The sequence below is a fragment of the Rattus norvegicus genome, chromosome 3 (genome assembly GCF_021556685.1).
Source record: "Rattus norvegicus strain SHRSP/BbbUtx chromosome 3, alternate assembly SHRSP_T2T, whole genome shotgun sequence".
Classification (NCBI taxonomy): Eukaryota; Metazoa; Chordata; class Mammalia; order Rodentia; family Muridae; genus Rattus; species Rattus norvegicus.
In genome coordinates this window covers 44,259,031-44,273,099 of record NC_141536.1, presented here as the reverse complement: position 1 = coordinate 44,273,099, position 14,069 = coordinate 44,259,031, and the positions used below count along the sequence as shown (strand labels likewise).

The 14,069-nt window shown below is 44.0% G+C and overlaps 1 protein-coding gene across 6 annotated transcripts in view; it reads left to right on the top strand.

The window, feature by feature from the left end:
- The window catches only part of Itgb6 (integrin subunit beta 6), a 123,608-nt gene that overhangs the window by 80,390 nt on the left and 29,149 nt on the right, over positions 1-14,069 (top strand). For all 6 annotated transcript variants that reach the window (NM_001431676.1, XM_087651669.1, XM_087651668.1 and 3 more), the window contains 3 exon segments: positions 6,383-6,472; positions 12,665-12,799; positions 12,974-13,391. In NM_001431676.1, coding sequence (NP_001418605.1) covers positions 6,383-6,472; positions 12,665-12,799; positions 12,974-13,391 — 643 coding nt within the window.

The following is a 14,069-nucleotide window of genomic DNA, read 5'->3' as shown; positions in this document are numbered from 1 at the left end:
ACCGCCTGCCCTGATTCAACTAAAGGTGTGAGGCCAAAGCAAACAATGCATCATGTCCCCCAGATCATGTCCCCCAGAAAGGTATGTTAGAGATCCAACTCCCGTTACCAGAGATGTAATCTTGTTTGGAGGTAGGCTCACTGGGGACACAGTTACCATGTAGCACACGTGGACTCTGAACCTAACAGGAACAGTGTCCTTATATGGAGGCATAGTGTGTCAGATACTTGAGGCAAAGACACCATGGGACAGTGCAGTTAGGGGACAGGTGTTTATGGTGACGTGGCATGGAGTGTATTTTCAGGTGCTTCTTTGCTGTCTACCTGTCTTCTTTGGTGAGGCATCTGGGAGGGTCTTCAACTCCTTTTCAAATAAGATTGTTTTCTTGTTTTAAGAGGTCCTCAGAAGTAACAGAGCTCTATGTGATGTGTCTCCTGTAAGCGTTCTCTTTCAGTCTGTGACTTGTCTTCTCATTCTCTCAAATTGTCTTTCACACATCGGAATTGTTTTTCTTTATACCTAGCTCATCTATCTTCTGCCTTGTGGATCAAATTTCCTGGTATGATAGCAAAATATCATCACCCAAAGATCATCTACAATTTCTCCTATCTTTCATGAGATATGGTTTTCAAGCAGGCTAGTGTCTTCGTTAGGGTTTTACTGCTGTGAACAGACACCATGACCAAGGCAACTCTTATAAAGACAACATTTAATCGGAACTGGCTTACATGCTCAGAGGTACAGTCCATTATCATCAAGACAGGAGCATGGCAGCATCTAGACAGGCATGGTGCAGCAGAGCTGAGAGTTCTACATCTGCATCTGAAAGCAGCTAAGTGGAGGACTACCTTCCAGGCAGCCATGATGAGGGTCTTAAAGCCCACGCCCACAATGACACTCCTACTCCAACAAGGCCACACCTCCAAATAGTGCCACTCCCTGGGCCAGGCCTATTCAAATCATGACAGCTAGCAATCCATTTGGAGTTAAACTTTATGAAAGATGGGATGCACATACATGTGTAGATTCCTTTGTGTGTGTGTGCATGGACAGTTGTTCCAGCACCGTTTGCTGAGGTCACTCTTTTTGCTTCTCTGTAATGTTCTTAGTCTTTGGGAAAGGTCCATTGATTTTATTTATGCTAGCCAGTTTCTGGGCTTTCTGTTCTTTGTATTGATCTATTTGTCGATACCATGCTTTTTGAGTCCTGTAGCTTTATAGTAAGTCTTGACGTTAGCTTCCTCTGTTTCAGTTGGCTATTCTGGGCCTTTGCTGCTTCTTAGAGACTTTCACATCTGTTTATTGAGATCTACAAGATAACTTGCTGTACTTTAATGGGGATAGCATTAGATCTATAGATACGATTCTTCCTTTGAAGTCTTCTTCATCACTCTTTCTATGGGTAGTGACTTTTTGTGTTCTGCTTAAGACATTTTCTTTTTAGACAAAGCCCATGAAGATTGTGCTGGTTTAAGTAAGGATGTCTCCATAGGCTCACGTAGTTGAATACTTGGCCCCCAATTGGTAGCATCATTTAAGGGACTAAGGTGGTGTAGCCTTGCTAGAGGAAGTATGCCGTCTAAGGGCAGTGAGTTTTGAGAGCTTTGGGCTTCTTTCTATTCTCAGTGTGTATAGGCTACTACATGTATGTTAAAGAGAGAAAGATAGAGGTTGGGGAAAATACGATTAGGAAGAAGTAAAGATAAAGAAGTGAGAAAAATCTTTGTCAGATTAGATGAAATGTTTGTGAGCAGTTTAGATACAAGTCAACATTCTGTGAACATTGTTATTTCAGTGAACTATATTTAACAAGTATATTTTAAGGTCAGAAACACTGAGGTAGGCTACCAATACAGTGCTGAATAAGTGTTGCTGAGATAGAAACAGTGCTGAGCGTAAGATAAACTTGTGGTACCCATGGTATATTACTGAGGCTGCATAGAGGGAGCAAGCAAACTCGGGTCCCATAGGGAAGCAGCACTGCTGTTCTAAGCCTTGAGTTTTGTTGTTTATGCCTCCAGCGGGTATGTGGAAAGTTGACATCTGTTCCTCCAATGAACAAGGAGCATGTCGAGTCCAGGCACTAGAAAACCGTGGTCAATGAGCAGGGAGGTGGTGAGGAGTCTTTGAGACAACAGCGATGTTACAAGAGGAGGATGTGTAAAGATCTAGGCTTGAGTCACCATCATCCAGGGCCTAGAGCAACCCAGGATGGCAAATCGGAAAGACGATGGTTAATACTAAACTCCCACCCAGAAGTCAGTGGACCTCTTGAGAGAGAGTTCCTCAGAAGGAAGCACACCAGAGCAGGATATCCTGTCAGGAGCTGTCTGTCCCTCCAAAGGCAGAATGTCAGGAGCCCTCCCAAAGCAAAGAATGCTCACCAAGGTCCTCAGCCATCTGTCAGAGGAGACAGCCACTCCCTGTCAGCACACAAGTGACACAGACAATCACACATTCCTCTGCTCTTAGCCAAGCAAGTATGCATATCTAAAACTGGTCTGAGGGCCGGACACTGGGTACCGCTGGGTTGGAGATGCTCTCGGAAGAGGAGGTCAGAGTGTTTGGGTCTAAATCGGGGCACTGTGTCCTTTGATGGCTGCCTGCTGAATGATCCCTTGCCACCTGCAGACACACACTGCTAAACAAACAAGCCATCAGTTTTTTTTTTTTTTTAGATGGAAGCAGAATGAACAAATAAATAAGAAAACCCAGGTGATCTGAACGAGCACGCAGACAGGAACTCCTGGGAGGTGCAGCAGGGGGATCCAGGAGACTCTGTAATTAGGCTAATCCTCGGAAGGATAATAGAGGAGTTTGTGCCCACACGTGAGACTGCATTTCTAATCAGCTCTATGACCTTCACTGTTGCTGACATCACCGCCTCAGCCATAGGGCTGTCATTCATCCGCGCACATAAAAACCAGCTCCTCTCTGACTTTAAACAAGTTTAACCACAATTTACAACATCGCTTTAAGGTTTTAAGGCAGGAAAGGCGTTTGGTGCATACTTCCAATCATCATAATACTATAAAGATTTTAAAGTACCGGTTTTCACAGTGTTAGACCGTTAAGCCAAATTGTCATGTTTCTAGTTAATTATTTGATATAGTTTGGGGGAGAAACCAGCATCCAAAAATTAATTAATAGTTTTCCTCCACATAATTGCCAGTGTCATCACTGGCTACTGCTACTGGCTGCCAGCTCCTTTGTACGCTGGCTCTCGTGGCAATCAGCAAGTGTGATTAACATTAACCACTTGTCCTAATAGCCAAATGCCAAATGTCATACCACATGCAGGATCGTAATTACACATTAGGAAGCAGATGGGATCAGCATCATTAGCCAAGAATTAACCCCAAATGCAAAGCCACTTGAACCCGTGCTTGCAAAAATACAACATCTCATCCTCCGGGATACGAAAATGTCCTTCAAGAGCCACAATTCTGTGCCCAGCTAAGAACCTTGAGACTGCTTTTCAATAGGACCCAAAACCTTTCTTTGTCAAGAACAAAGGTTTCCACAACCTTCTCTCCCAAGACCAGGCAAATCTATACCCATCCCAGCTCCACTTAAGTGGAATCCAAGTTTCTATGTAGGTATTTGCTGTTAACCACCGTCTCCTGCTTCATGGCCCTTTGTGACATGTGTTTATTTGAAGAGGTAAGTCGGCGAGGCAGGGCCTTCCTCAGTTTTCACGAACTCTCCCTTACTCTGGGAAATGCAAGGGGCCTTCTCCAACATGCCGTGATTGGAAGGAGTAAGATGAGAAGTGTCACCTGCCACTGCTTCCCTTGGCCCCCTCGATACTAAGATACAGCATCAAAGTGGCAGCAACGGACACATCTGAGAGTTCAGATTTCAGCAACTTTGAACATGAACATGAGGCTAAATGGAATGTTTCAAAACCCCCACTCAAAACTGAAGCCCATTGTTTCCAGACTAGAAGCGGAGAGCGCTAGGGTTTCCCCAGGTGCATACCTCTGACAGGTCCCTGGGGCCACCGGGTGCCTTTGTGTTCTGACATTGGGCTGACTTCTTATAGTCACTCTCCTAACTAGTGATGCCTATTCTAATAGCTCTGTGCATTTCCTAAACCACTTCAATCACCTTTGGAATAAGAGAGAGGCTTGGGGATATTACACTACGATGAAACTTCCCTGACCAAAAGCAACTTGGGAAGAAAGGGTTCATTTGACTTATAAAGTCCATCACTGAAGGAAGTCAGGGCAGGAGGAATGCCACTTACTGGCTGATTCCTCATGGCGTGCTCAGCCTTCTTCACTGTATCTTAGCCAAAAGGCCGAGAAGTGATCCTTCTTTCTTATAGAACCCAGGACAACCAGCACAGAATTGGCAGCACACACAATGAGCTGAGGCCTCCTGAATTAATCACTAATTAAGAAAATGCCCTACAGGCTTGCCCACAGCCTTATCTTCTCAGCTGAGAGGCCCCCTCTTCTCTGATGACTATAGTTTGTGTCAAGTTGATATAAAAGTAGCCAGCACAGATAGGGTGTCAAAATTTCCTTGGACATATGGGGATGCCTTAAATGTATTATAACTTGGTGGTGTTCTATGCCAAATCTTAACTGCTATGCTAGACTGAAACAGTGTTATCTCCTGTTTCAGTCTAGCATAGCAAGGCCACCTAAGAGATACTGAGTCCAGATTTAAATGAATAAGCCAGCAAATGAGTGTCTGGGTGCAGCTGAGGACAGTGAAAATATTTTAAGGCAAACACAAGGATTGAAAGCAACACAGTTACTGTCCCTCAGTTTGAGAGTGACTGTCTTTCTTCCCCTTCATTCTTTCCTCCCTTCATTTCCTACCTTTAAATTTATTTTAACTTGTGGTTCATTGTGGTTGATATTTTCCTTCTCTATAAGTCCCAAGCTGGCCTGAAACTTGCTGTGTAGCCCAACATGACCTCAAATTCACAAAACTCCTGCCTTGGTTCTTCCCAGGGTCATACAATGCCAGATGCTTTCCACCATGCCTGATTTCTTTGTGGATTTTGGAAGACTTTGATGAGTGTAGAATTACAGTTACTATTGAAAAATATAACTTCATTTCCTTAAAAAATAAATAACACCCATATATTCTTGGGACTCTCTGTTTAAGAAAGCAGGGATGGACACTGTGTGCTTCGGAGAACTCTCTACCTGGGTTTTTGGAGATGGCTCAGTCAGTAAAGGGGTTAGTTCTGCAAGTCTGAGAACATGGACTCAGAGTCCCAGAACCCAGAATAATAAACAAACAAGGACTATAAGCAGCAGCAGGCACCTTTCCTCACAACACTTGGGGAGGGGGGGACACCAGCAGGATCCCTGGAGCTTGCTAGCAGCCAGTAGTCCAGTCCCAGTGACACAGCCTACCCAAAAACGTAGGCGAAACAGGCTGTGGAGATGGCTCCTGAAGAGCCCCAGAATCCACATAAAAGCTGGATGAACATAGCAGCTTGCTTTTCATCCGAGCAGAGAGAGAACTATTTAAAGAGGCTGACTATCCAGAATACCGAACTGGCTATCTCTGGTTCCATGAGAGACCCTGTCTGTGTATATAATGTGGATGACTGAGGAAGATGCCTAACATCAGCTCCATGCCTTCGCGAACACACACACACACACACACACACACACACACACACACACACATGCATGTGCATGCTCCTCATGCACACCATAAAACTTAAAAGAGGATAACAGTCACCCAGCTAAAGAACCTCTTCCTTGGAAATTTTAATCTTCTGGCCACACTCCAGGCCTAGGATGCTAACCTAAGAGTGGAAGTCCTCCCTGGGTAGAAAGGACGTCCCAGGAGAAGCGGTGTAAGCAGAGGCTGCAGACTGGTTAGGATTGGTTCTAATGAATCCTGATGCAGGTAGGAGCAACTCCAACTAGTTCTAGGTCTATCCTGACTCGCTATGGGGCTGCCCATCACAGGTAGAAGCAGAGAGAGAGTTAATAGAGAGTTGGAGTTGATAGCTAGCCTGCAAGCATTCCCTCTCTTTCTCCACTAGATGATTGCCCGACAGAGAAGCAACCTCATTCCTGGCTTTCCTCTGTGTGCACCAAAATGTGTTTTCTGCAACAATGGGAAAAGAAAGAGATATTCATGGAGGCCTGCCTAAAACTTCTGGGCAAAGATTGTTGCATAAATCTCATTAGGACTTAAGACTTGACTCTGACATGACATAAATCCCAGCTACGGAATATGGTAAACCTAGATTTCCCCAGTGGCAACTTAGAGCCATCTGTAGCCTGCTTTCCTGGGGCTGGTTAAACAGAGGGTGCCACAGACTGAACCGTGCCCTTAGCATTTCTCAGTTATTGTGAACAACCAAACGTTGCCTTATTCCCCATTCTGTTGTTGTTTACAGAATTATGCGAAACTCATCCCTGGAGCGACTGTGGGACTGCTTCAGAAGGATTCTGGGAACATTCTTCAGCTGATCATCTCCGCTTACGAAGTATGCTATTTCCCCTTGCAAGCAATTGGCTCCTTGTACAGCATCTCATTGCCATCCAGACACTAAGATGTAGGTAGGGAATGCACTTCCGTTTGTTTGTGGAAGGACTGCTCATCCAAAGAAAGTCCCTCTGCATTCGTGCAGCTAAAATATAGGTTTCTATTTTCTTATTTTACTGACCTTTCCAAAGGGAGTAGCAGGTAGAAAAGCCAAAGCCCTCCAAACTGAGTCTGTTTTAGGATGATAACCCACAGAAGTGTGGCTTCCAGGAAAACTTTAATACAACTGAAAAGACTCTTAAGTCACGATTGAACTCCTCTCGGCTAAACAAACAAACAAACAAAAAATAGCATAAATTGCCAGTGAGTTAAATAGGGCTCTGACTCCACAGGTTCAAAGGGAGAAGATCACACACACACACACACACACACACACACACACACACACACACTACAAGAGCTGACCACACACCGAAGTACCAAAAGCACTGGGTGTATCTGGTCCCCTATTTTGTATTTCCACAGGAGCAGAGGCCACCATCTAAGTTCCTTTCCCAGTTGCTCTGATAAAACAATCTGAGGAGAGCAGCTTAGGGGAGACAGGCCTGGCTTCAGCTCACAGTTCCAGCTCAGAGCCCATCCTAGTGGGAAAGTCACCAGGCAGGAGCTGGGGAGAGAGAGGAACAGAGTAAGGCAGGCTCTCCTCTAACTGCCACCATGGCTAGCCCCTTCAAGCTCCCAAGCCTTGACTCCACCCACTGTACCCTGGAACTCTGAGCTAACTGTTCATCCCTTAGGTTGGTTTTCTGTTTCGGCTTTGTTTTTTTTTGCCTTGACTTGTTAAGCAATACTGAGGACAGAATTCTCCTCAACAAAAGACACACAGGTTTCTTTGTCCCCTTGTCTAACTCAGTTGATCAACACTGAATGGCCAGTTGCCACTTCTGCCTTTATTTTGGTCCTAAATATCATTTTCCTTTTCTGTCTTTCCTGACGAATAAATAAATAAGCAAACAAACAAATGAACAAACCTCTAATTTGGACAGGCATTAAAAAAAAACTTTTAGAAGTCAGTAAAGCTCTAGGATTTTTTTTCAAAGATCATTTAGCTAATAAGGACTGATAATAATATATTTCCTCAAAGTTTTGATGTTTGAAAATTGCCCATTAATGACCCATATGTAATGATCTCCAATGACTCCAATGTATGACGCCTGTGTTCCTTAATTAAATGCCAGGCCAGAATTACCGGAGAAGCTTTTAAGAAAGTTAGTCCTCTCTGGTTCCTTCCACAGACATCTTAGAGACATTCAGAGCAAGGGCAGAGGCAGGGTTTGAGAAGATAAATGCCCCCTTGTGATTTTAACACCGCACCACCAATTTTGAAACTTGTTCAACAAGGTAGAAAGCAAGCTACCCCTTCTCAAAGACTCCATTTTCTTCAGGGAATGAAGCACAGTCATATCCACCAAAACCGTACAAGGTGGGGGAATTTCGCTCCCTAGAAATGATGGGATATTGCAGTTTTCTTAGCACTCATCAAAAATGAATCACCATGTCAGCTCATCCTTAAAATTCTTCCAGTCAGAAGACCACACACACACACACACACACACACACACACACACACACACACCATGCCTTCACTTCCTCGTGTTCTAATGTGTAGAATCAAATAGAATTCCTGAATTATAATGCATTCCATTTTCCTTAGTTTTATACTCTCAAAAGTGTTGGCTGCTAACCACTTCAAAGAAGTGAGGCAAACGAGGAAACAGTAGTTGCCTCATGTTACTCAGCCATCAGTCAACCCCATCCACGCCCCTACTTGCTCCGTTCCAGGGAATTGTCTCACCTAGAATTTCCAAATTGCTCACACAGTTTACAAGGGAGTTAAGATCAAGTCATTACACATTCGAATGGAATTCTGGGTCTTAATTTACTGCCTCAAAAAATACCAAGACTGGGCCTGGAAAGATGGCTCAGGGGTTAGGAACACTGGGTACTCTTGCAGAAGTATGGGTTTGATTCTCAGCATCCACATGGCAGTTCCCAACCAGCTGTAAGTCCTGTTCTAGAGCAAACACGATGACCCTTCTCTGGCCTCCACTGGCACCAGGCACACATAGTGAGCACACATACACAGGCACACGGACATAGTGTACACATATACACAGGCATACAGACATAGTGTGCACACATACACAGGCACACGGACATAGTGTACACACATACACAGGCATACAGACATAGTGTGCACACATACACAGGCATACAGACATAGTGTGCACACATACACAGGCACACAGACATAGTGTGCACACATACACAGGTACACAGACATAGTGTGCACACATACACAGGCATACAGACATAGTGTGCACACATACACAGGCATACAGACATAGTGAGCACACATACACAGGCACACGGACATAGTGTACACACATACACAGGCATACAGACATAGTGTGCACACATACACAGGCATACAGACATAGTGTGCACACATACACAGGCACACAGACATAGTGTGCACACATACACAGGTACACAGACATAGTGTGCACACATACACAGGCATACAGACATAGTGTACACATATACACAGGCATACAGACATAGTGTGCACACATACACAGGCACACGGACATAGTGTACACACATACACAGGCATACAGACATAGTGTGCACACATACACAGGCATACAGACATAGTGTGCACACATACACAGGCACACAGACATAGTGTGCACACATACACAGGTACACAGACATAGTGTGCACACATACACAGGCATACAGACATAGTGTGCACACATACACAGGCATACAGACATAGTGAGCACACATACACAGGCACACGGACATAGTGTACACACATACACAGGCATACAGACATAGTGTGCACACATACACAGGCATACAGACATAGTGTGCACACATACACAGGCACACAGACATAGTGTGCACACATACACAGGTACACAGACATAGTGTGCACACATACACAGGCATACAGACATAGTGAGCACACATACACAGGCATACAGACATAGTGTGCACATATACACAGGCACACATACGTAGTGTGCACATATACACAGGCACACAGACGTAGTGTGCACACAAACACAGGCACACAGACGTAGTGTGCACACAAACACAGGCATACATAGTGTGCACGCATACACAGTCATCCATACAGACAAAACACTCATTTACATAAAAGAAAATAGCAAGAAGCACCTACCAAAGGTCTGCTAAGTTACATTATTCTGGAGTTCTCATTGGGGCAATGTGACCCGTGAGGTGACGTGTGCAAAAGATTGTGGACACTTGTTTAGTAATATTATTTTTTACTGTTATTCTTAAGTTCATTTGGAAAAGACTTTCAAATAGAGAAACCTATGTATAGAATTTCTTCTTTAGGTGAGACAGAGACAGAGGAGACAGAGAAATATTGAGAGAAAGCAATGAGCTTGTGATTAACTTCTCACAAGGTAGAAGCAACTTGTAGCTACAAACATTGAGTGTTTTCAGTGCTGTCTTGAAATTGGTTGTGTGCCCACTCGTTAATTTCCTTCCTTCCCTTACTCATACACTAATGGCCCGAGGGATTGGCTCCTGTACAGGGATTTTACCTCTAGGAAGGAATTCATTTGTGTTCTTTGCCCAGCCTTGTAGGATTTGCTAAAAATAAATAAATAAATAAGTAAAATAAAAATTAATGAATGGAATGATGAGGAAAATAAATTAGCATTTATATCCTTTATTCAGGAAATACACATTAATAATATTCCCAGTAAAATTTACACACTAGTACTCAATTATTTCAATGCTGAGATTCCTGTCATTTAGGTTAGACAATGCCACCCACTAGTTCTTATTGCCACTAGCACACACATCCCTTTTTTCTTATTCCGCTTCTGACCCACCCTGTCACTCTCTCCAGCACTACTCCCCCCTTAATTCTTGGTGATTTGGGCATGACACACTTTGGAGGGCTGTGACAGTAGCTTGTTCAGTAAGGCACCTTGCATGCATGAGCGCTTAAGTTGGGTCCCGAGAATGCACACAGAAAAGCTGGCACACTTGCAGTCCCATTGTGAAGGCGGAGACAGAGATCCCTGGAGCTTGGCGACCCGCCAGCCTAGCCAACTTGGTGAGTAGAAGGCTAACGAGAGACCCTGACTCAACAGACAAGGTAGGTGGTCTCTGGGACCAACACCCGAGTTGTCCTGTGGCTTCCCCACACACTTGCGCAAATGTGTCCTCGTGTGCCTGGGTGAGCATATATACACTCATGCACACACCAGACTTTGGAAGAAGTAGAGTTATTCCATGCAGTGGGCAAAATTATACTTCACAAAAAGTTGAAGCAACATGTGCTTTTTCCCTGCCAAAATTGAGGGAAGAGGATATAACTCAGTGGTAGAGTACATTGTACTCCAGTATCAAAGGTATGTAGATGATAGAAGGTAGATAGATAGATAGATAGATAGATAGATAGATACATACATACATACATACATACATACATACATACATACATACATACATACATAGATGATAAATATCAATAACAAAATAGGTATCAGAACCTTTTAGATGAATTGAAGTATAACTCAACTTATAATAATTAAGTACTTTTATTAGGTTTTATTGTTTGTTATTTTTGTTTTGTCTCTTTATGTATAAGTAATCAAGGAATAGAAAAGGCAAGATCAGAACCTTTCAGAACAGAAATTCAGTCTTATTCAAGAGCTGACTTGACACTCAAGGCTTAATAATTCCCCCCAAATAACTTTAAGGTGCAGCTCCCCCCACACACCATACTTTGTAACACCTCTAAGATTTGGGGGGCCGGAGGTATAACTCACTGGTGAGTGCTGAGGTAGCCTTACATAGGTCCTATGTTCGATTCCCACCCATCACGGTAAGGAAACAAATATCGATCCATTCGTAATTAGTGAGGTCTTTACAGTCATCATGTGCCAGGCGGTCATCACGATGTCGTCTTCATCACGCAATTGCGATTATTGCCATTTCAAGTCATTGCATGCATCTTTGCTACTTGAGTGTTAAGTGTAGTGGCTGTAGTAAGATAGACTTAACATTTTTGAACTGTGACTCAACATTGGAATGAAAAGTTGTTATCTATGCAGAAATGCACCCAGCAAAGCAGCAGGCTGTAAATGTGATACAGTGAGGCAAATGTGCACTTCGAGGGCATGGATGAGATTCAGCTCTCTTCCCAGAGCAACATGGGCTGCTCTCTGAGAGCCAAGAAGCAGCGATGCATACAAGTGAAGGGGACCATTATCGTATCTGTACATTGTTAAATATGCATCACTAGCACATAAGCGTAAGAATTGTCTTTCTGATGCCAAGCTAAGCCACCCAGGTCAGGAGAACTTGCTGAGTCCTTCGGAATGCATGAAACAACTTGCAGGCGATAATTGACTCCTGTCTGTCACGTGCTGTGCAAAACCACCTTCAGAAATATTGTCATAGCTTACTTGCCATAAGTTAGTATATCTCAACATTGACAATGTCTAAAAAAAATACATATATATATATATATATACACACACACATCCAAGTATATATATATGTATACATGCATATATATGTATACATACATATAAGTATTTATCATAAATATAGTATGTGTATATACATATATATGTACACATATATATCACATAGTATATATCCCATTCTTGCTTGATTAATGAAATGGTGTATTTTATATTCAATTTGGTTTTATTAATTTGTAATTTGTTTTGTCCTTGTATGCATATATCACATGTATGTGCATGAGCACACTTACATACACCACAGCATGCATATGGTTGTTGGTTCTTACCTTTCACCTTGTTTAAGATAGGGTCTCTTGTTTCTCGTTAACTTTCTGCTACGTATGCCAGTAAGCAACCCCGGCTTCTCTTGTCTCCGCCTGCGGCACACCACGGATTCGAGATTACAGACTTACACTCCTGAGTCCCTCTTTACGTGGGTCCTGAGAATTAGAACTCAGGCTCTCCCACTTACACAGAGCTTTACACACTAAGTCGTCTCCCTGGTCTTTCTTTTGTGGTTTAATGAGCATCAGCCAGCTTCTTCTTCTTCTGGCTGACTTTTCTTTTAATTTATGGCTTCACTTAACCCTTTCTTGTCTGCACTGAAGGAACTGCGGTCTGAGGTGGAACTAGAAGTATTAGGAGACACAGAAGGACTCAACCTGTCTTTCACAGCTCTCTGTAGCAATGGCATCCTCTTCCCACACCAAAAGAAGTGTTCCCACATGAAAGTCGGAGATACAGTAAGTAGATCCCCAATAAAACTTTAGAAACAACAATCAGATGGCCCGGAGGCCAGCTGGCTCAGCTCGCCGAAGCTGGACTTCTTGGCAAAGCCGTTCTCTCCACCAGCCTCATTTCCAGCCCTGCACGTTGCTGGATGGAGGAAACAGATAATCTGCGTTTTTCTTTTCCAGGCATCCTTCAACGTGTCTGTGAGCATAACAAACTGTGAGAAAAGAAGCAGGAAACTTATCATCAAGCCTGTGGGACTTGGGGACACCCTGGAAATACTCGTCAGCGCAGAATGTGACTGCGACTGCCAGAGAGAAGTAGAAGCCAACAGTTCTAAGTGCCACCACGGGAATGGCTCCTTCCAGTGTGGGGTGTGTGCCTGCAACCCTGGCCACATGGGTCCTCGCTGCGAGTGCGGCGAGGACATGGTGAGCACGGATTCCTGCAAGGAGTCCCCAGGTCACCCCTCCTGCAGCGGAAGGGGTGACTGCTATTGTGGGCAGTGTGTCTGCCACTTGTCTCCCTATGGAAGCATCTATGGACCTTACTGCCAGTGTGACAACTTCTCCTGTCTGAGACACAAAGGCCTGCTCTGTGGAGGTAGGCCATGGCTTCTACGGGCTTTCCTATCTCTCACGCAGCAGCTGTTTGGGGTATTTTTGTCTTTAATTTCACATTCCTGGGCTTAGCAGTTGTTCTGTAAATATTTGCTGGTGGCTTCAGGGAGTGAATCATCAGGATTGGGATAACTGGACTGTCTGTTGCATTTGCTGTCGTTTCTAACATTCCTGTGGGGTCAGAGCTCTGTCAGTGGAACTTATGCCCACGTTACATTTAAATATCACTGTGCCTTCAAGTTAAGCAGATGAAAGTTGGAATGTTGCCTCTCTGGTTGCTACCCGGATTCCACAAAACCGCCTATGATCTGAATTTCATTGTCTGTCAGACCTTTTCTAGATTAAGTTGCTGGGTCTGACCTGGTGCGCCTTTTATGTTGGAAAAAATAAACTAATAGAGACTGCCAAGGAACAGAACCAAGAAGGCTCAGAGATACTGAGTAGATTTGAGAGTCTTCACCTCTCTCTCTCTCTCTCCCTATCTTCATCCATCTCTCTCTCTCTCTCTCTCTCTCTCTCTCTCTCTCTCTCTCTCTCCCCCTCTCCCTCTCCCTCTCCCTCTCCCTCTCCCAGTCTCTCTTCTCCCCACCCCTCAACTCTCTCTGTCTATCTCCCTCCCTCCCTCCCACCCTCCCTCCTTAGATTCACAGTCTTCCTGCCT